This window comes from Fundulus heteroclitus, chromosome 6 (genome assembly GCF_011125445.2).
Source record: "Fundulus heteroclitus isolate FHET01 chromosome 6, MU-UCD_Fhet_4.1, whole genome shotgun sequence".
NCBI lineage: Eukaryota > Metazoa > Chordata > Actinopteri > Cyprinodontiformes > Fundulidae > Fundulus > Fundulus heteroclitus.
Window position 1 is genome coordinate 31,207,195 of NC_046366.1, and position 24,499 is coordinate 31,231,693.

Sequence of the window (24,499 nt, forward strand, 5' to 3'; positions counted from 1 at the left end):
GATAGACCAACACAAGGTGTTGCATAACTATGACGTGGAAATTACTCATCATTTTCACATTTTTACTAATGAAAATCTAAAAAGTGTGGCGTGCGCTTGCGTGTAGCCCTCCTCCGTCGATGCTGGAGGTACCCGATGAGCCTGCTTTAAACTGCAATGGCAGCTGTAAGCCTTTTGGGCTATAATTCTAAGCAGCTTTGCACATTAGAGACCAAACTTTGCCCCTTGTCGTTATTTGCAAAATAGCTCATGCTCCGTCAGAATGAACGGAGACGTCAGGTTTCAAGTCCTGCTAGAAGTTCTCAACTAGATCGGTTCTAGGCCAGCGGTTCTAAATCCTGCTCCTGAGGATTTTTACCGCTCTCCTTCACGTTTTAGGCATTTCCCTGAGTTAGATTAATGAATAATTAACAGGTTTCTGCAGCACATGTCACTCAGAGGTCATGCAATCATGTAAATCAGGTGTCCAAGAAGGACAGTGAGCCCCAAGGAGCAGGACTGAGATCCGCTGTTCCACGCCACATAAATATGCATTGATCTAGTTAAAAAAAAAGCCACAACAGTCTCAAGTCTTAGGCGCCTAATTTTTTTTTTCCTGGATTGCCTCGTATTTAAAATCCACCCATCTCCTGATTAACTCTGACCGGCTGACCCATTCCCTGCTGGAAAAGAGACCCCCATAGCGTGATGGCGCCGCCGTGTGTCACGGTGTGTTTTCAGGGTGCCGTACAGAGTTGGTCTTCTGTCACATGTAGCATGTTTTTTTTTTTATGTAAGTTGAAAAGCTCAGTACCACAGTACAGACGGCACTCTGTACCACAGAGTGCCGTCTTCCATCTTGACTGTGTCCCCCACAGGCTTCTATTCTGTACTATTCTATACTATACTATACTGTTATAACAGTTTTCATGGGTATTAATAATGTTGCAAGGCTGTGTTGTGGAAGCGCCAACCTGTTCAGCTTCTGTGGCCATATTTCTGTTTAAAATCCAATAAGGAAGATGAAAAATAATACAATAGCAGTGTTGAGGTTAAAAGTCATAATGCCACCAATCTAAAACTAGTTCTACTTTCAGATGGGCAAAGATGTATTCACATTGCATTCAAATGTTGTATTCCACATACTCTTTGTGTCGCAAATCAAACTCCAGTAGTATAGAGGCATATTGTTGATTTGGAAAAAAACCTTCACATCTACTTTAATGTCAAGACAGATTCTATTCCAGTCATAAAGGTCAGGAGGAATGTTGCAGAAAGATTTTCTCTTTCTAAATGTTTTCATCGTGCACTAATGTCTCACTTTGTGAGAAAGGTAACAACAACAGTCTTGCTGTGATCACATGTACAAAAAAAAAAGTTCAGTTAATGACTCCAACAAGTTAAATGTTGCTGATTTGGTGAAACACCTTTAAACTGGGAGCAATCGGTGGGTTGAGGTGTGAGTTCCCGAGTGATCTCAGTTCCAATTATTGTTTTACAGGTTTCTTTGTCATTTCTTTTTCCCTTCGGTGCTCTGACTCATAAATAAGGGGGCAAAAATATAAAGGATGGGAGATACTTCAAACGCAATCCCTGATATGGGAAGCTTGTAGAAAACAATGTTTTAAAAAAATAAACATTTTTTATGATTACATTCATTCAGCTGAGAAGCAAAAAAATCTTGCATTAAGAAATAAATGATTTTCACCAAATCGTCGTTTCCACATTTATTGCCAAGTCTGCAAAAACAGATTTTTGAGCACATTGTACCACATAAAATCTGTCAGTAAGCTAACAACGCTAATCATATATAAGGCGCACTGGATTATAAGGCGCAGCATCCATTGTTGAGAAAATCTAAGGATTTTAAAAGTGCCTTATAGTCCGAAAAATACGGTATTTCCATTAGTCGCTCTTCTAAATGACAAAGACAAGAGAATGTGACTCTCAAGTAGGACAAATGTCAGGAAATGGCCACAAGAAAATAGCTACTCAGCTAAAAGGTCAAAGCAACAATTAGTCATTTTAAAACAACAGTAACTGTGACAAATAAGACCTTTCTGGAACAGACACCGCAGATACGCCTGATTTGAAACAACTGATGAATTTGTGGACAATCCCCTCATGACTACTGGTAAGTATGGTTGAGGTTCTGTGATGCTGCGGGCCTGTTCCACTTCCCAAGATCCTAGGAACCTTTTCAGGATTGCAGCGTTACGAACTCTTCAAAAAGTCAGGTAATCTTAAATAAAAACGTGTTGGTCTCCAACGTAAACTAAAAATAGATCATGAGTGGGTTTTACTGCAGGGTGATCGCTCAAACCGTCGAGCCAAATCAACACAGAACAGAAAACATAGTCGGTAGAGGCAGATGAGCGTTCACACTGAGCCTGGTTCTGGTTCTGCTGGAGGTTTTTCCTCCCTGTTAAAGGGGAGTTTTCCTCTCCACTGTCGCTTCATGCATGCTCAGTATGAGGGATTGCTGCAAAGCCATCAACAAAGCAGACGACTGTCCACTGTGGCTCTACGCTCTTTCAGGAGGAGTGAATGCTGCTTGGAGAGACTTGATGCAAGGTAAGAAACCTTTTTGACCAGCCTGTATAATTTGATTGAATTTGACTTTGTAAAGTGCCTTGACATGACATGTTTAGGCGCTATATAAATAAAATTGAATTGAATTGAATTAAAACATCCTTCTTGACAACAGTGTCTTCAATCAGAGGCTTCTCCGGGTCCGTTGTGAGACAGACCGCTGCAGGAGATCCTTCCTACCTGCAGCCATCAGCATCTACAACAACTCAGTGTAGAAACCTCATACCATGAGTTACAACAGCATTTAATTTCCCTTTGGCCTTAATAAAGTCTTTTTTGAATTTAATTGAATTTAATGAATGGATTTAATGACCATGTCAGTCACCAGCTGTTTTTTAACCTTGTTTCGGTTTTTACTTTATGATTGCTCTTACCCTAGAGATCCTTTTTCTTTCTATGCCCTGTCTAATTTTTAGACTTTTTGCTTAATTCATTTTAAACATCTATTTAATATGTATTGGACTATTACTCTGTATGGTGTTTTAGAGTACTTATATATAGATAAATAAAGCTGTATTAGAAATCCTATAGCAAACCTGAATGTTCCAAGATCCCACGCTCTAAATCTATACAATTTTATTGGGATTATTGAGATTATACTACTTAAAGCTTTTCATATATCCTTACCAAGGATGCCAATAAGAATAAATGTTGCGGTATGTTTTACCTTTTCTTTTTAAATGACACCAACAAAACTAGATTGTGTTTTCTGGGAAGACTTGACTCTGATGCTGACTCTTTGTTGAGTAGGCAGGAATTCAACAATATGAATATCAGGTCTTTACATAATGACGTTTTTTTTCATGTAGCACAAATTGTTTGAAAGGGATAAAAGAGACATTACACAGCGGAGAAAAAAAAGCTGTCTAAAGTTTCAAAAATGCCTTCTCCCAAAAGCTGCTTTGTCACTGTCAAATCCATATTGAGCCATTAATCACGCCAGACAATCGTGTAAATCATTTCCCATCTGTCGTATGACTGCGTAGTATAACAACTGAGGCGGGGTTATTAAGGAGCATTTAGAAAAAGAAACCTGCCAAACAGGCCCCTACAAAAAGATCTTTAAACAGTTTATATTCTCAGGCAGTAGCTCTCTGTCCTTGGCCCTGTAAAATGTTGCCTTTTTTTAGGGAGTAAATGCTCCAGACAGCTGATGACTGCAGTATTAGAAGACAGGCTGCTATAATTTCATGTTGGCAAATTTGGTCTGTCAAAATGAGCGTTGAATCTTAAGCACCATGTCCTGACATCTCATTTGAGAGCCTCATTTGAACTGAGCTGACTGAATCTCTGACAGAAATTCAAGATGATGTGTTCGGCGTGTTGGTAAATAGAAAGAAAAGGAAAAAAAAGTCTCTGCCGCGTGTAAAAGTAGAGGCTGAAAAGCGAGATGCTGTTGGTTTTAATTTTCCTCTTTCTTTTAGTTTTCTTTTTTTTGTGCCTTTCATGTTGACAGCTTAGGTAAACAGCAGATTTTGGATGGAAAACTCTCCGGCGTTTGTTTCCCGCAGCTCTTGCGTGCCCTTCCTACTGCACATGTGCACAACTGCTGTCGTGTGCATGTGCGTTCAACTGCGACTCAAATATCAGAGCAATTAAGTAATAACAGCGTCACTTAATCTGGCACTCTGCTATCTAGAGACTTCACTCAACTTGGTATACTGATAACTATCTCACTGCTCAGGTACACTCACTGAGGATTCCCACATGGTCATTTAATCCTTCATTAAGAAACAAAAATCAATTGAGCAAGATGACGACATTACAGCAAAAGTGCTATACTCGATTGAGGCCGGCATACAGTGCGTAAGTGGGCACGGGAATGAAGGCGGAGGTTGTGTGTAGTCAAGTTGTGTGAGGAGCCACAGAGGGGAAGGCGGAGCTTGGAGAACCCTCCCAAGATGGCAACACATGGGAAATTCCCCCAGCCTGAGACACAGAACGAATCACAGGCCGGACAGGAGCGAAGATCCAGCAGACCCGCATGGACCAATCCCAAATCGGCCCCCAATTCAATTCAGCTTTATTTATATATGGCGGCAATTCACAACACGAGACTTAGACTAACGCAACGCTGATCACAGCACATGGAAATGCAACGTGCTGGTGAAGATTCTCAGTCATCCAGGTCATGGTCATTCCAAAAAAAGTAAAAAACAAAGCAACTGGACTTGTTTTCCGTAGTTGACGACGTTTCGCTTCTTATCCAGGAAGCTTTCTCAATTCAAAAAGTCTGGAGTAATGTGGAGTACCAAGCTTTATACTACTGCCTAACAAAGGCCTGTAATGGCTTAGATAACATGCAAATTCAACAGAAACAGGTCCACCCCTTAGTAATGGGCGGTCGATTAAGCCATTAAGTCAGCAGATTGAACTGAAACTGGTCCACTCCTCTGTAACGAGGAGTCGTTAGGGTCGTTATTGTTGGCTTGGCTTAAAGGAGCGATGTTTTGATCACCCATACGAATGTGAGAACTGAGGTGATGATTGGCTGGAATTAATCCTATAGCTGCATTATAGGTTTTTGAGAGTTGGAACCTAAGGCCTCCTCCTCTGTTTAAGGTTGGTTTCTCTCTCTTAACGTAGATGGGGTGTGAAGGAAGCTTAATGCTGGCTTAATGTCTGGAAATGCAACCCTCCCCCCTACTGCCCTCAGCCAAAGAGAGAACTCGCCAAGATCCAGCAACCATTAGAGTGCTTGGCACACCAAAGCCCCCCCCCTCCTCACCCCCCATCCACCGAGCACACCAGTGTAGGTCCAAAGGCATCAAGTGGGTCGGCAGATATTCTGCAATAATCCCGAAGGATGTCAAAAGTTTAAATATGTACCAGTCCTGCTCCAACAATGCTTTGCCCATTACCTCGCCAACCCCCACCTGGCACCCCTCAGTTAGATCCACACACTTAATAACACACAAGATCACTTTAACAATCATGATATATCAACCGGGAAAAAAAAGAAAACTTTTATCAATAGCTTTCCAACATGAGTTGTAAATCTACCTTAATATAAGCTTAATATTTCTTACAGAATATAGCTCAATCAAACATTTCTCTTTCACAGTCATGAAATATTTCTAAGTTGATCAGTAGAACTCAACCCCTCTTGGGCGTTTACATTGACTAAACACTTGATTAACCATTATTCTTTTCCTGTTTTATTATAACAATCAATATTATTCATTATAACTATTATTCATTGATGATGTCAGATTCGACTTATTTAAAAAATAAAAAGATCAGTAAAAATAACGCCGCCACCCAAACATAAAATGGTTTGACCATTAGGACAACGGCTGGCTGCAACTTTAAAAGTTGGAGATTTCCAGGGCATGAAGTATACAGTTAATTTGACTTTTGGTGTGTGCATGGTGTGGTGGCAGCAGGTGTAGAGGGGGGGGGGACTAAGCCTGGTTTCTCACTTAACCATGTTCTTAGTATACACCCCCTTTGCCTGCACTTGGTTGTGTACACCAAGTACACAACCACTACTAGTGTATAGCACTGGCCTTACTTGAAGAAGGAGAACTGAAGGCTTACAAAAAGGTTGTATTTTCTGTCTAAACTTGGACTAAATTTCTCCTGCACTTTGTTGTTTGTTATTTTAAGTGAATTTGACTTTCAAAGTTTACCAAAATCTAAAAAATGTCATTCAAATTGCATTTGCTTTGTTTTACTTTTTACTTATACTTTTTATTACATTACTTGAGTACATCTATTTTTACAGTAATTTTCATACTTAAGTACAAGACATTTCAGATACTTTAAGACTTTTACTCAAGTAACATTTCAGTCAGTAACTTTGACTTTTACCAAAGTCATATTTTAGAGAGGTACCTATACTTTTACTTGACTCCGAGATTTCAGTACTTTATACAACACTGCTTAATACAACAACCTTGTCACCAAACCAGTCTTACGGGGCACCCTAGACCACAGATATACCGGCCCGGCCCCCCCGATTTGATAGATTCATAATCCTGTTCTTTATTTAACTCTGCTTTTGTACTTGTAAGCTGCATCCTCTGGATCCAGCCATAATGTCAAAGGGGTCCTTCATAAATGTGATCTGCTGCGTCTTGCAAACCTTTCCGCCTTCCCTTTATGGGACGTAATGCCTTAAAATTTATGCTTGTTTCCGGCCGTTCCGAGCGCGTTCAGTTTTAAATGAAGCCCTGTCATATTTTTGCCCTATTTAACAGCGTATGAAACTGGGCCAGCCTTTGATCCTTCACTATTCCCAAACCAAATAAAACCAGAGATAAGAGGCACGTATGCGAGAGAGAGGCTCCGACCAGTAAAACAGGACCAAGATTAAGCTGTGCTAATAGCGCCGCTTGCCTCTCTCAATTTGCTGTAAATGTCACAATAATTGCGAGAAAACCCAGCGAAACATCTGCTCACCTCTGGATCTATTTCTGTAAACTGCACCTGCCTAAACATTTACAGCCGCCAGAATTTATGATAAATGTCTGCGTTTAAAGTTTTTTACGATAGATATTTTTTACTATGTCTATAAAGTCAACACAAGAGGCCTGTCACAGTGATTTAGGTTTAAGACCTGTTGGTGAGAAGGGTCACGGATTCAGGAGAACAGACCTATCTGTCCGTATGCCATGCTGATGAGACGTTCATTGACCAGGTTGTCTGTTCTCGGGTTTCTTGGTTGCCGCTTCATTATGTCGCTCTCGGCCGTCTCATAGGCCAAGGAGATCGCAGGAACCTGGAGGAACAGGAGAGAAACAACCCAGTTTACAGCGGTACAACAAAAGGTGTAGGAATTTGTTCTTGCGGCGTCACTAAAAAGGCCGGGGCGGCATATTGCTGATATATTCATGCAATCACTGCGTGGTGGGAAGACAGACAGAAGGAGGTCAGAAGGAGAGGAAGGAGAAAGCGAGGACAATTGCAGGGAGAGGTGTGGAAGAGATGAATTTCAGGACATTCATAAAACAAAGGTAAAAAGGCCCCTGTAATAAAGATCTGATATTGGCTGGGTTTACTAGGTGAGCAACGGAGCAATATGTTTGACTTAGGGAAGGAAATCCCCCGACTTAGTGGGATTTCAGGTGGGGACCTGGCACTGCTTGAAACTGAGCACACGTCCTGTGTTGTCTACAAATCCTGTTTGTTTTGGTGTTGCTCTCCTCTGACCTGCAGCAGTGGAGGAAGATGGAACAAAAATGTCTTGCTTTTTTTTTTTGCTTTTTTTACGTCTATATTCTTCTGAAAATGCACGTGGAACCGTACCCAGCCTGCACATCTCTCTCACGAAGAGTTCTTAAACGTGCCAAAGATAACAAACATCCCGTTTCAGCCGTTCTTCCGCCATGCTTGCTAAAAATAATCAGCGCAGACTCCGTGTGCCGCAAAATCTCTGCAGAGTCCTCGAGCCTGTAGCTAGGAGTTGCACTAAGCTGTAAACAAGCCGTTAACGCTGTTACAGGCAGACATGGGAAATCAGCAATTTTGACTTGTGCACTTTAACGTAAACACTTTTTTAAGGCTTCTGCATGAAGATGTTTTTTTTTTTTTGTGTTGGTTCTAAATGTCCAGACAACAACACGTACAGATGTCACGGTAAATGGCAGGAGAACAAACGAGATCTCCTCTATCCCTTATCTTACCCTTTAAGGGAGACCTGGCCAATAAGAAGAAAGCTCTTCCCTGTGCTCGGAAACAGAACATGTTCTACACCTTCATCAGCAAGGTAGCATACTTTGGAGCACCAGATCTCATTTAGTTTCCCTTTGGGGTGAAAAAAACAACAACCTTAGTTTTGAATTGAACTGTTCTGCGAAGGCCTCAGATGATTGTTACAGGACATTAGTGAACAAACAGCTTCCCAAGGACCGAGGACCACAGCAGACAGGTCAGGGATAAAGTTGTGGAGAATTTTAAAGCACATGTAGGATATAAAACAATGAATAAAGAAAGAAGTGGTTTAGATCAATGCATATATACAGTATGTGTGTTAGATTGGCCCAATAAGGGGAAAATCTTTGGATGGATGGATGGATGGATGGATGGATGGATGGATGGATGGATGGATGGATGGATGGATGGATGGATGAATAAATGGATGGATGGATGGATGGATGGATGGATGGATGGATGGATGGATGGATGGATGGATGGATGGATTAGGAATGGATGGATGGATTGATGGATGGATGGATGGATGGATGGATGGATGGATGGATGGATGGATGGATGGATGGATGGATGGATGGATTGATGGATGGATGGATGGATGATGGATGGATGGATGGATAGGATGGATGGAGGATGGATGGATGGATGGATGGATGGATGGATGGATGGATGGATGGATGGATGGATGGATGGATGGATGGATGGATGGATGGATGGATGGATGGATGGATGGATGGATGGATGGATGGATGGATGGATGGATGGATGGATGGATGGATGGATGGCTGGCTGGATGGATGGATGCTGGGGATGGATGGCTGGATGGATGGCTGGATGGATGGATGGATGGATGGATGGATGGATGGATGGATGGATTGATGGATCAGGGATGGATGGATGGATGGATGGATGGATGGATGGATAGATTGATGGATGGATGGATGGATGGATGGATGGATGGATGGAAGGCTTGGAATGCTCGTTGTTTGTCTCCAGTGCAAAATCCTGACACATCTACCTACTGACTTTTACCTCAAGCTTAGTGGGATGTACATATTCCTGCTGCCTACTGCTGTTCTGATGGCTGACAAAAAGGCAAAAATTAAAGTAATGAGCACCAAAGTCCCTCTGAATTTTTCATTCTGCGATTCCTTTCTTTCTGTAATGATGGATTACGCCCCTCAGGCAAGCAGCATGCCAGCAAATCTTTTTGTTGCAACTGGATATACAAAGCAGAGAGTGGCATCTGGAAATGGCAGGCCTGTGAAATGTAAATCTGCATGTGAGTGTCACCCGGCCTTTGTTCTGCTCAAACAAATGGACGTCGGCGCCATGCCAAAAGCAAATTCCCCCCACTGATAGAAAGAGCAAATTAAACCAAACAGTTGCTCCTTTTTACCTCCAGGCTCTCATATTTGACACCAGTAATGCAATTTCCCTTAATGTCACCTTTACCTTGCCTGTAGCTATGCAACATCCTTACAATTAGCACCCTTTCAATGAGAAACACTGCTAAAATTAGCCAACAATTACAGGATAATATAGCAAAGAGAAATAAATGGGAAACATTATGTTGGTTGTAATTATGCATTAGAGCAATCAAATTCCAATAAACTCGCACTAAAAGTTAAGAAAAAGCCAAGAAAAGACAATAAAAAAATAACCTGAGAAAAAGAGACACATGTTAAAACTTGTAGATCTTAAATACAACAGAGAGAAAAAAATCATTACAACCATCGCAGCACAGGGATTGTTTCCTTTCTCGCACTGCTCACCATGTCCGTGCCCAGGTCGATGCAGAGGATGGTGACAGTTCCCAGAGGAAGAGGAACACTAGCGATGATGAAGAGGAGGAAGGGCGAGATCTCTGGGATGTTGCTGGTTAGCGTGTAAGCGATGGACTTCTTCAGGTTATCAAAGATGAGACGACCTGTGCGCAGTAAGAAGGAGACATTGGTTTTTATGTAGAAAACAACAATAATGATACAACTTTTACAAAAAAAAACAACATCTACATCTCTCTAAACTTTACACAGTGAGACATCGGCTTTTTGTGACATAAACAAACGAGACTATGAAAAACTTTATCTTCAGAGTGAAACATATCCTGTCCAATTCAACAGGAAAACAAAGAAATCTGTTAGAGGGGAAAAGAAATAAAAAAGGGCAACAATCTGCACGCTTTTAAACAAACTCTTTTCTGAAATTCCTTCAATTTCAGCATTCTTGAGTTCCCGCCCTCAGTAGAATATGGTCAATCTAATGGAGCTGGAATTAAATTCACATCTCCTTGTGGAAGTTTCCTTACATCTGCCTACTTTGGTTACAGGCTGCAAAGGACCAAAAAAATGTCATAGTAGAAATGTATCAGTCAGGAAAGGGAGGTAAAAAAAAATATATGAATGGACACAGTGACAGCCGACAACATTGATTGGGAAAATTTTTGAGATGAAGGTGACATTTCAAAAACTAGACTTTGATTGAAAGATGATGGAAAAGATGAGACAAAAAAGCAAGACATATCATCCCTCAAAGAACACTATGCCCATTGTGTGACATGGAGGAAGCAGCATCATGCCAATTTTTGCCAATATCATTCAAATTCTCAATTGTTTTAAAACACCAATTAGCTTTGACCCAAAACTTTCAAGTGTCAGACATAAGGCTGGAGATATATTTCAATTTTCAGTCTCCTAGCAAGTCCAACCATATTTCCAAATCAACAAATGCATGACTTCATCTAAATATTTCTACTGATCAAGCCAGAGTCCAGAATTTCATCCCATAGAGAATCAGTGGGGTCACCTGAAGAGGTGGGTGTCACGTTTTTAGGAGTCCTCGGGAGTCGCATGTTGAATATTGAAGATCTATTAGATACAGAAACAAGGCTTACGGGACGGCAGGGAACCAGGAACATGGCAAAGATGAGACCAGAACAGAGTAGACTGACACGAGATCTGACTACTGGTTATGGCTGAGCTGACTGAATAAATAGGGCAGGAGAAGGAAGGAGCAACAGCTGGAGGAGGTGAGGTGAGGAAAAGGCAATTACACTGAAGGATTGGATGGCAATGAACTGGCAGGGGTAGAGGAAGAACTGAATCTAACAGGGAAACATGAGAATGGCCAGATATGAGTGAATAACCTAACTATGGAAGAGCAGGCAGAAAATAAAGATCTAAAAGAACTACCAAAATAACAATAATGAACAGATGCTGACTAAAACAGGAGCTAAATCTAACACATACAGGACTACACTATTATCATAAATACTGAACAAAAAAAAAAACTAATGACGGAAACATTGAGCTAACACTGCAAAAAGGGAACTAAAAGTAAGTGAAATTTTCTTGAAATTAGTGTATTTTTCCTTGATTAGAGCAGGTAAATAAGACTATTTGCCAATGGAATAAGATTTTTGCACTTAAAATAGAAACAATTCATGTCCATTGTCTAATTATCTTATTTTAGGGGTAAAAATACTCATTCCATTGGCAAACAGTCTTATTTAGCTCCTCAAATCAAGGAAAAATACACTCATTTGAAGAAATTATTGCTTACTTTTAATTCCCTTTTTGCAGTGAAGGATGAACAATACTAAAAGTGCTGTCCATAAATAGGCTGCAGGATCCCCAAGGAGCTACAATAAGTAATCAATCCCCTGGGGATCCTGACAGTGGGTGGATAAAATATGTCCTCCTAATATGATCGAGTTGGAGAACCTTTGCAAGGATCAAATGTTGAAACTACAACAGGCAAAGATACACAACCAGGTTGTTTCATATTTTGGATCTGTTTCTTTTTCCCCCCCAAAACAGGTTTAATACATTTCCAGCTGAAGCGTATGATAAATATGTCACATTGAAGGTGTAACAAGGTTTAAAGTGATTTATCGTGGTCTAATTTTCCTGCATTACGAAACTTGTCTTTTTTACCGGGAAAGGGTAATTTTGAGATCCACTGGAGTGTATATTACGAACCATCTTTCCCCAGTTTTCCTCTCCCAATTAAGGGTAAAAAGTTCGACATACTTAACAATTCCCCTCAACTGCTTTATCAGCATAACCTCATTAGAAACAGATTTTCGTAGACTATATTAGGCAACCCAAGTTCAATTAAACGGGTGTCACCCGAGGCAAGTCTCATGTCCCATCTCATGGCTGTCAGTGTAACTCTCAAGTGAAATCTCAGAGCGCGATGCCATGTCACACTACATCTTCTGAATACCGTTAAAATTACACACAACTATAAAGTGCTCCTTTTAACTCAACACTACAAAGGCTTCTTTAGTCACAAACTGTCTCGTAGGGTGTTTTACATTTTCACAAAAATAAGTACAATAACAAAGAATATAGAACTACTGATACAACACAACAGTGGATAGTCACAGTGCCTGAGAAAAGTATTCACCCCCCTTTGGCTTTTTAGCTATTTGGTTACACTCCAACCTGTAATTAAAATGTTATTATTCTTATTTTACGTGATGCATGGAAGTAAATAATGATGACGTGATGAAGTAAATAATAACAATCAATTAATCAATTTTCTAACAGGTCTATCCACTGGGCTGGTGCCTATCTCCAGCTGTCAATGGGCGAGAGGTGGAGTACACCCTGGACAGGTTGAATAATACCAATAATAATAATAATAATAATAATAATAATAATAATAATAATAATAATAATAATAATAATAATACATCCCCCTGTGTGCAACACGTTATCTGTTAGTAACAAGTAACACATCAACATACTCCAATCTTCCTGGACACATTATTTTTTCTCCACCCCCATCTAGAACAAGGTTCAGGACTTTAAAAAAAACACATCCATTAGATGGCCTGATGCATCTTAATAATCCAGGTAGAAAATAAAAATAAAAAGTTGAGTACATCCTCTGCATGGGTTCTGTTGAAATGTTTAATCTCTTCTCCAAGACACTCCTTCAGTCTGAGGAGATACAGGTAAACTCATTCTTATAAGCAGTACCTTTGCGTAGTGCATCGACAAGTTTGCTCACATGCAAAAGAGGACCATCAGCCTAACAATCGATTTTTAGTGCCCTGATACACACTTGTTATTCCCGGGGGGGCTGAGTCAAGCTCGCAATAACAAAATAGTATGGAGGGACAATTGGACCCGGAGGCATCCACCAGTGTTTAATGACGGGAGGTTTCACATCACAGAAATGGCTTCCTTTTCTCCCCCTTTCAAGCCACCGTTCCTCTCTGTCCAGGATGAGAACATCTTCATCCTGATGAGTGTAAACTGCACAATCTTGGTCTGATGATGTGTTTACACTCATCTGCAGACTACTGGTTACTCTTGAGGGATGAATATGTTCTCATCCTGGATAGAGAGGATTCTTGTTTTAATTAATTAATTTATTTATTTGGGGGGGGGGGAGTAAAGGCTGCCATTTTTGTGAAGGGAAACCTCCCACCGTGAAACAGGGGTGTATGCCTCTGAGTCTAATTGGCCCCCCTCTTAAAATGGTGTTATTGCGAGTTATTGTTATTACGCCCCCTGGTAAAAAAAAAGTGGCCATCAGAGTGCTAATGATCAGTTGTTAGGCTGATGGTCCTCTTTTGCATGAGAGCAACCAGTTTTGTTTGTCACCATTGTCACTATAAGGCTGAGTTTATCTGTAACTTCTCAGACTGAAGAAGTCTCTCTGTGAGGACCTTCTCAACTTTATCCAAGATAAACTCAAAAACAGTTTTTTATCCCAGACCGGTTAGATCAGTCACCGACATACCTTAAAGACAGCTAATGATCAGAATGTAGTAAAAATCCAGATTGTCGCTACACTAGTCTTTGTTTTGTGTATAATTCAGTGTATTATTTTAATATAAACATGTGATATGTTTCCACTGCCCAATGAGAGTTGCTGAACTCTTTATTGAGAGAAACGAATCTATCAGCAATAAAGTTAAATCTGGGCAATATGCGGATCTTCGATAATAACAGTGATCCTAGGTATACCACCAGATTAGTTATAAAATGGCATAAATACCAAATCAATGTCTGGAGCGGCCATCACAAAGTCCAGATCTAAGTCCCACTGAAGACTTGAGGTAAGAGGTGAAAAGGTGTGTTTGAGCAAAGCCTGCAAACCCGACTCAGGCACAGCAGTTTTAATCAGGAGGGTTGGCCAGCATACTATTGTGAAAAGCTGATGGAAGGATACTTAAAATGTTGGACTACATCACAACACTAACAATAAGTGTTTGTTGACACCTGGTTTCATCTATTCTCATGACTCTGAAATGGCCAGCAGTTTGGATCTTAACCAGACAAAAAAATCTTGTTGAGAAAAAATGTATTTGTCGCCAAGGTCGATTGAGTAAGATTAGTGAAGAATATTGTTCTTCAGAAAAAGAGTTTTACAGACCATGATTAAAATAATTCAAGCTTTTAGAAAAGTCAGGCGAGGTGCCAGAAAGGATTAATTGTTTTTTTTATTTCACTCATAAATCATTCCTGTATTTTAGCTGAAAGCAAATTCCATCAACTCGCTAAATCCTTTTTCTAAGTTTAACAGAAATTTAAACATCCCCAAAGAGTGAACGAGGATTCCAACTTTTGCTTTTTATTGATTAACTCTGACCTCAGCCAGCAGTTTTGATCCAGCGCACCCCTTTTGTGCAGAAGTCAGATCATAGTTTAGTTTAACTTACAAAGGAAAAGTTTGGTTTCTACCACAGAGGCTTGTTGTTACCTCACCATGCAGGACATGTCTGTTCTGTTTATGATAAGCTTCCTTTCATTTTAGCTAATTTTGATTTAAAAGGTATAGTGGACGTTCTTCTTTCGGCTTCAAGTCCCAAGATGATAATCATATCTATTGGTTTATCTTTCCTATTGGTTATCCCACATTCCCGTCATTATCTACGTTCACGTGGACAAAAGTAATCGGAATAAACGGCCAATCGGAATACTCTGATCGGATTAAACTTAATCGGACTGAAATTGTGATCCCAATGAGAGGGATGGTTTATGCCTATTGATAATCCCATCAACGTTCATATAAACGCTTGTCAGGATTAAGTTATTCTGAATATGGCAGACTGACACCAGTGTGCATGTGCGACCAATGTAAACGTGACATATTTCCACGTTGGTGAGTGGTGGAAATACATCGGGAAGCAAAACTGTCGAGGCTCCCGATACAACCTTTCTGTTCCAAAAATTAAAAGAGCTCTAATTTATTATTTATTCAGTAACATTTCAACCTTAATTAAAACCTGATGCAAGTCCATCCTGGATAGCTAGGAGACAAACAACCTGGTAAAATACTGCTTTGTTTACTATTTCTCATTGTTCAGCAAGGACAGAAGTTCTTCTTCTTCTGCGCTTTTTTAAGAAAATTTGTTAACTGTGCATGACGAGTGGCTCTGTTCTGAATAAAGCCTGGTGCATATAAACGCACATTATGATCGGATTAATTGATTGTGTGCCCATATAAACGGTACAATCCAATTATTTTTTGGTTTTTAATCCGAATACATATCAATCTGACCGTGTGCAACCAAACAAAGCTAATGTGACATGCTCACGTAACGCTAGTGTGCATGCTGGTTCCTTGGTAGTTCCCGCATGCTGACTGCACACTTCTAACGTTCATGTATCCGGTTAGCTTCTGTGTTAGCCGTTCATTGTAGCTCCGCTGCTCTCACTGTATACTTTGAAAATGGCTAAGAGTGGCAAGAATCAAACTGTCTCACAAGTTTAAGAGAAGAAGAGGAAGACCTTGGTAGAAAGAAATAAGACCAGAGTGGATTTGGGAGGGGGATCAGGGGGATCTTTTTTTCATGTGATCCCCCTGAGGTAAGATGGTCTTCCACATGCACAATTATTCAAAAAGGGACTTGGTTGTTTCTTTGCTAATTTCCGGAGAAATTATCTACTATACCTTTAATGTATTCTATGTATTTATTTATGGAGCCGATTTTCATCAAATGTCATCTGAAGGTCCTTTGCAAGACAAATAGGACCAATTTGTTTCCAATTACATAGGATCCAATTAGATTCAAATTCAATTCTAATCAATCCATTTCGTTCTTACACAGGGTCTTCTTGCGCTGTTTTATTGCTGCCTGTTGCCATTTAGAAACACAGCTGCATCTGTTTTTCAAGAAGATATCTGCTCCACTTGGCTCAATAGGAGCATTTTCACAAATGATGGCTGCTCTTTGTAGAAGTTATTATGATTGAAGATTGGAGGTCTGAAAATACCAACTAAAGGTAAATCTGACCAATAAAGATCAACTGCTGCTTCAACTTCATATGAATACAAACTATCGGGTTTAATTTGCTCCCCCATAAGACTTTATCCAAAAAGCATTGTTTTTCCGTTGTGGGCTGTAGTTCAGTGGCATCATGTTCAGTAGTTTGTCATCAGGGTCAACAACTTATGAGTCTAACCATGATACTTGAAGCCGTATTGTACAAAATATAACTTATTAGGATCTGGTATCTGCAAGTTTTTTTGGTCTATTAAAGATCAGCAGTAGACTGACCAGGGTTAGAGAACCATATGAATAAACATCATGAGTTCTCAGCTGCTCAGCATCGTTTTTGAGAGCTCATACAATGTCTTGGAAAAGTATTCATACATCATGAACTTTTTCCCATTCTTGTCATCACCCCTACAAACCTTACTGTATTTAATTGGGAGTATTTTGAGACGTCTCTGGTCTCCCAGCTTTGCACATGTGGTCACATCAACCTTTGCTCATTTTTATTTCCAAATTATTTCAACCCCCAGTCAAACTTGACGGAGAGTGCCTGTGAACATCAACTTTCAGGTCTTGCCACAGATTCTCAAATGTATCGACTTTGAGCCATTCTAAGACTTAGATTTAGTTTTATCTGAATTGTTCTTTTGCTGCTCTGGTAAGCTGGTTTTATGCTCTTGTCCAGCTGGAAGGTGAACCTCCACCCTAGTTGCAAGTCTTTCGCAGCTCCTAGCAGGTTCGCTTCCTGGATTACCCTTTATTTAGCTCCATCCATTTTCCCATCAGCTTTGAGCAGTTCTCTGGCTCTGCTCAAGAACAGCATCCCCGCAGCATCATGCTGCCTCCACCATGTGCTAAGGTGGCAATGCTTTGTTCAGGTCAATAGGCAATTAGCTTTTCAACAAACATCACTTTTTCTATATAGGAAAACCCCGTTGTTTCGGCTCCATCTCTTGAACTTCTTCCTCGTATTACTCTGCCCCTGAATTGTTTTTGGCTATTTAGGATTGGGAGTAAAGGTTTTCTATCAACACAATGGCTCTCTTCTTGCTGCTGGTCCACAAAAGCCAGATTTATGGAGCATTGAATCAGTGGTTGTCCTTTCAACAAATTTCCCAAGCCTCTCTGAGTCTCTCTCGTTAGGTTTGCAGTTGGGCCATCTTATTTTAATTTTTGGGTCATTAAACAGAGCTCTGTAAGATGTTCGTATATTGGGATATTGCTTCATTACCCGAACCTGCTTTAAATTTCTTCCAAGTCTGTTTGCTGTGTTAATTGGTCCTGGTGATGCTGTTTCTCCAAAAATGTTCTCCAACAGATATCTGAGGTCTTCACAGAACAAAATGTTAGATGAAACATCTGTAAACACTTTTTGCTAATCAGGTGACTCATAAAAATAATTGGTTTCACTGGATGCTTTTAGGGCCCTTAGAGTAAAGGCAACCAAATATAAGCTCATGTCTCCAGAAATTTGAAAAACCATGAACCATGCAACAAAAAAACATGGCTCCATGTTTTTTTGATCTGATATAAATTCCCATTAAAACACATTTAACGTTTTAGTTGTAACATGATGCAATTTAAGTAAATTAAAGCAGCAATAGGCAATTTTCCACCACTAGGTGGGACTTAAGCACTGTCTGTAGACCAAAACAAGACGTGTATCAAACCACGCCTCTCTTTATGTCCACTCCAGCTGACACCCGACACCCATTACCCCTCCCCCTTCTCACCCGTTGCCTCCTATGCGCATATTTGCGAAGGATAACAACACAGCAAAACAGGATCCCGTTTATGGAGGAACATGTCTAGTGAAGAAGTAAGTAACTCATAACTTTATAATGCTGTTAGCAAGAGAACGGTTTGATCCGATCGGCTTCCCCTCCACCATTTTGTGCCTACATAACACTGCTCTGGTGAAACGGTGGCACTTTATAGGCCTTTATAGGGCTAGGCCCTGAGTGGCAGCTGTTCACGTGCACGGGCGGCCGCCCCGGTTATGTAAACAGGAGTCTACAGAACAACACAAGAGATAGTGTGCGTCATACCATGGTCCATCTAAAAAGATAACTTTAGTTCTTCTGTTGCTCAGTTTAATCTTACTTTGTTGCACCGTCATAATTCTTTTTTAGGCCGGATACAGGCGCTCAAGGCCTGGAGTTTGACACCACTAATTTATGGAATACACATATAGACCACATATTATATACCGAACATGAACTCTGTATTTGTTAACAAGATTTGAAGAGTTCTATCTGGTTTATTTCTTTTTATATTTGTATTGTTCACTGTAAAATTCTTACTCTTGTGTTTTTAGGTTGACAATGTTAAGATCTGTCCAGGGAGGACAGATAAAAAATAGCCTTTTGGCAAATTCTGGTGCATTTGCAGCAATGCTTATTAATGAACACTGTCCCTGTCAAATAAATAAATAAAATAAAATAAAATATAATATAGACTCTTAGAAATCCCATCTAAAATCAGCAGAAATTACTGTAGAAAAATGAGCGGTTGGCTAAAAATGACCTCGTGTCTCACAGCTCTTTCCTGCGAAGGCTTGAAGTATTTCCTGCCCGACCTTTTACTTTTCCTTCCATCTCTGCTGCTTTTTCTTTTCTCCCCTTTCTTCTTTCATTCTGTCATCGTCTCCACCTAGCACTCACCCTCCTCCACTCCCGTAACGATGGAGGCAAAGTTGTCATCCAGCAGGATCATGTCAGCTGCCTGCTTGGACACATCAGAACCAGCGATCCCCATGGCAACGCCGATGTCTGCCTTCTTCAAAGCTGGAGAGTCGTTCACTCCATCCCCCGTCACGGCCACGATTGCCCCCTGTGACCATAAGGAAAAACAAAAACTGTCAAGAGAAGAAAGATAAGTACTGTGATTTACTTTTTTTTTCCTCCATCACTTTCTGCACTGCCCTTCCCCCTCCGTCTTAATAATGTCGTTTCAGAGCAGCTCTGGGGTGATTAATAATAAAAAAAAAAGATTAAATACTGTAGCAATCATTCAGTCACAGGCATGAGAACGAGAGAGCCAGGGTGAATTGCTGCATGACCTCAATACATGAGAGCAACACAGAGATCAAGTGTGTTTTAGGGGCATGAAAGCGGAGTTTTGTCTGGAAGCTCAACATACTGTTAATAACATATCCTTACAGAAGCACGCTTGTTTTTAGCCGTATGCTCACAAACAAGCCCTTGTTGCGGGAACTCTCACATAAATGCACAGGCACGCACAAAACCGTGCATTCATCCATTGAACCACCTGCACGGACAAAAAAGCTCAAGAACACTCAAAGGAACACACATAGAAAGCTGCATTCAGCAGTAAATGGCAGGGACACACAAACACTCTCACTTACACACACCTTTATTCAGCCACGCCGGCACACTTAAGACGCCAAGCGGCACATTCGTGCATCCTTCCTGGGTTTATCACATGCTTGCATTCAACCATATGAACCGAGCTAGTGAAATTCAGCTTAAATGGCTTCTTAAAAAGAGAGGACCAGACACACACACACATGCACACTCCTGACCATTGACCTGTCTCTGGCAGCCCTCCACGATGATGAGCTTCTGCTGAGGAGAGGTGCGAGCGAAAACAATCTCAGTGTGGTTCCTTAGCAGGTCGTCCAGGTACTCGCAGCTCATGTCCTTTAAGTCTGAGCCGTGCACCACACAAGCCTTGGCATCCCTGTGAATAGCGATACACACGGACAAAAAAAATAAATAAAACACCACGGAGTCAGCGATACCAAGCTAGGAAGTGGGTGATCTGACATTTTCCTGCCTGGCCACCGAATGCGTCAACTAACATACACCACACAATGTCGCAAAAAGGTCGTTGCGTCGCACTTTATCTGAGAAGATAAAAATGTAAGCATTTGGGTCATTTGAAAAGCAGAACGCCTGCCCCACAGCCAGTGCTTGGTTTTTACTTTCCGGGCCTATTCAAGTAGTGACCTATGATGTCGAGCCAGCTAGTGTGTGAAAAAAAAAAAATCCTCAATGTGCCGGGATCAAAGCTGCTCATACTAAGGCAAGAAAACCACAAAAAAATAATTATTTCTTAGCTCTATGCTGGTTTAGACTTAACCAGTGATGATTTTATGTCACTAATTGTTAAATATAAGATAATGTAATATGACTAAGATGTTAATTTGGAAAAGAGCTTTAGCTGGAGTGTCATATGCCTGCATTTACTATTGCAACCTGCTTCGGGAATTTGAGGAATTGAGTTCAGGTGATGGGTAGAAAAGGCACAACTCTGAGCAGCATGAATTTAACTTTAAACTTGTTTCCCATTTTAATTATGTATGTGTGTGGTGTGTGAATATAAGGGGGGGACTTGTACTTGCAGCTGAGTGAGAACATCCTCTTAGGCATTTTACGAGTAAAGTGAGGACTTTGATGTAAAGTGGGCCTTTTTTTTTTTTGGTCCTCACTTTTTTCTGGGCTAGGGGTTAGTTAGGTTTAGCACTATAGTGTTAATTAGGTTTAGGTTAGGGCAGACCATAGAACGGGTTGAAAATGAATCGAAGTCAGTGGGAGCCAAGGCGATGTCCTCAGTAAGTATTTAAAAGAACGATCTGCACTGCAAAAAGTAAAGTTTTCTTGAAAAGAGTGTATCTGTCCTTGATTTGATCAGGTAAACAAGATGATCTGCCAATGGAATAAGATTTTTACACTTAAAGTAGGAACAACTCATGTCAATCATCTTATTCCAAGTGCAGGATATCTACTTATCTTGTTATAGGGGTCAAAATACTCATTCCATTGGCAAATAATCTTATTTATCTGCTCAAATCAAAGTCAAATACACTAATTTGAATACAATTTTACTCATCTTTAGTTCCCTTTTTGCAATGTGTGCGTGTGTGTGTTGGTAGGGGGGGGGCGTATTCTAGTCTGCAAAAAAAACATAGAAGTGTCTGTAAATCAATAACATTCCTATAGAAAAGAACGCCCACTCGATTTTCATATTATATTCATTAACATATCATAATTATATAGTTTAATCCCTGCTTTGTTCCAAACCAAAGCTATAAGACAAGGAGAAAAACGCTTTAATTATTTTCTTGACAGACCATACAGACTTCTCTGCAGGAGTCTCCTTCCTAATCAACCGTCATTGTCATTTTAACATTGTTTCCACATCAAATGCTTGTCTTTAAAGCCCAAGATTGACTAGTTGTTGTTGTTTTTTTTTTTTAAATAAAGGTTTCGTAATTTTAACATTCACATAATAGCTTCAGACAAACCCAGGCTGTTCCTCTAGTCTCCTGTCCATTAGTTCAGCTTAGCAGCACCTAACTTGGGCACATTTCCGTCTAACGATGCTATTTGCCAGCCTTTTCTTTAAGCCCACGCTGCCTCCTGCACACACACACACACACACACACACACACACACACACATTCAGAGGAAGAGTCCACCGCTCACATCCTGCACCGCTCAAACAATCTCACAGTGGGTTGCCCTTCGACGCTTGAGCACACAACCACAACGCGCTCTGACACACAGACACACCTGGGGTTAACTTGGCTCAGAGGGATGTTCAGTCTCTCAGCGATATCCTCAACCGTCTCGTTGCCCTCAGAGATGATGCCCACCCCCTTGGCAATGGCCTTGGCTGTGATAGGGTGGTCCCCAGTTACCATAATTACCTGTTGGAGGACAGAAGGGCTCGTAAATCGGAGATGTTACTGTACTGGATCGTCAGCATGCTTGGGCTACATCATAAAATAGACTCCAAGTTGTACGAACGTGCCACGTCCTTGCACCAGAAGGGAATTATGATATTATGCTTTAATTAGTGGGCTTAAAGTTGATTTTCAGTTGTGTAATGCAAAACTATGGTGACTGTGAACCAAAAATCCACCAAACGCAAACACGTCTGACAAGTAAATAATCAGTATTTCTAATATTTCTGACGGTTGGACAAACGTAAGAACTGTTGGCAAAGGCAGGGCAAAACAAAGGCTAAAAATGCTCCAGTCAAAACAAAGCCAACGTTTTACAATTAAAGTTATTAATGTTTGGCAGATATTTTAAAAAGAAACACAAAAAAAAAAGATTTCCTGAGTAGACGTAAGCTATTTCCACCTTCACATTCTTTTGCCTCCAGTTGGTATTTTTTTTTAAGACATCTATGGTGTGTCTTTCACAAATTCATTACCAAGGGAAGAATGATAACCACCTAAAATTAAATGTGTGAAATCCCTTTTCCGCGTCTGGAGTCGTCGCCTTAAATTAGAACCGCTTTTTCTGCTCATTATCCGTTTTCTATCTCTGCTGGCAGTTTGTTAACTTTCCTTTGGCCGAGCTTATTAGTTTTCCGACAAAGCGTTTTCTCTCTGTGTGTGTTTGCAGTTGATTAAAACTGCCATTAATCAGGAATTTTCCAGAAGGATGTTTTTTTTTTTTTAACAAATTGCTATCATAATAAATGGATTCATTTTCTTTATTACCTTTCATGCTTTTAATTTGAACATTGAAAAAATATATATATATTTCTTGGGTCATTTTGTATTTCCTCAACTTCATCTCACTAAAACTATCATTTATTGCTAAGGTTTGTTTCACAGAGACAAAAAATAATAATCTCCAAAGGCATTTTAATGCCACTGTTATGGCAAGAGCTTTTTTTCTATACAACGAGGTTTATTTGTCCGTGGGTCACCATCGATCACGGCCCCCGGAGGTGATCTCTTGTCATGTGAATGCCACGCTGGGATGTGAAATGACATTTGATTTGCAATATCCCTTTTTAAAAAGCTTGATACACGAAGCCGCGGGAAAGTGCTTCTCGGGAACAACAATGACAGCCCAACCGGTACAACCAATTACCTTGATGCCAGCAGAGCGGCATTTGCCCACAGCGTCGGGCACCGCGGCACGGGGCGGATCAATCATGGAGATGAGACCCAGAAAGCAGAGCTGCTCCGTGGGGAAGTTTGGGACCTCGCCGTCGAAGGTGAATCCTCGAGGAAACTGGGATGAAGACAGATTCAAGTGGCAGAATCCTGCAGGAGGAGAGGGATCAAGGAGGTGATTGCACATCACGGGTTGAATTTACTGCAGCTTTTTAAAAAAAAAAAAAAAAAGAAAACTCTGCCTGGAAAATAGCAGATATTTATGTCTCCGTCGCTCGCGTTCGTCTCCAAGAGAGCGTTACAAAAATATGAACTGCAACAATATGGATATTCATAAACCAATTAGAATCCTAATCAATTGAAAACAAAATCTACGTTAGGGGTGAATCCCACATTTCTAAAATTAAATCAGCTATTAAAAAGACTGAAAAGTCTGAGTTTATATGTTTGTTCGTGACAGCTTGCGAGTTGAGATGAATTCAAGGAGTTTATTTCAAACGTGAAAATAAGAGAAAATAAACTAACTCGATTCCCCATCAGATACCCATAAAAATAATACAGTGGGAAAACAAAGAGCAAACGAAAACAAACAATGAAAAACTAAATCCAAATAATACTTCTGTAATTCTCTTTTAGGGTTTTATAGATAATAAAATGAAACTAGCATACTACTAACCTGACATGCATGTCTCGCTCCGCTTATATATATTTTTTATTTAATGAACGCCTCAATGTAACCATTATTGGTTCCATCCCTATGGCAGAACCAATAAAAACTGTTGCAGCCGGACCATAGCTGCGAAAAAGAGTTGGCACTGGTTATGTTGTGGTTTATAAAACTGATTTATAGTTTATTTTAGTGCGGAAAACAAAACAAAGTTTGTGAATTCAGTTCAGTAGTTGTTAAAAATATATCTGTAATTTGTGTGTTTTTAGCTTTCTTCCTATATGGAATGTTTTTCAAAATGTCTACTGGGCCAGAAAGTAATGGTTTATGTTAAAATAAACATTTGGGTGAAGTTGTCGCAACCAGGTTTATCTTGTTTATCGTGAAGTTGGTCTTAACTTTTTATTTCAAGTGGCATTAAAAAGTCTTAAAAAGTCTTGAATTTAACTTGCCTTATGCTGTAGGAACCCTGGCATACTACATC

General features: G+C 40.2%; 1 protein-coding gene across 1 annotated transcript in view; it reads right to left on the minus strand.

The window, feature by feature from the left end:
- Window positions 1–24,499, minus strand: part of atp1a2a (ATPase Na+/K+ transporting subunit alpha 2a) — a gene marked incomplete at its 5' end in the record, with an annotated part of 71,700 nt that overhangs the window by 11,994 nt on the left and 35,207 nt on the right. The window contains 6 exon segments of the mRNA NM_001309999.1: window positions 7,171–7,294; window positions 10,002–10,156; window positions 19,129–19,297; window positions 20,017–20,167; window positions 22,003–22,139; window positions 23,323–23,499. Of these exon segments, the coding sequence (NP_001296928.1) occupies window positions 7,171–7,294; window positions 10,002–10,156; window positions 19,129–19,297; window positions 20,017–20,167; window positions 22,003–22,139; window positions 23,323–23,499 (913 nt within the window).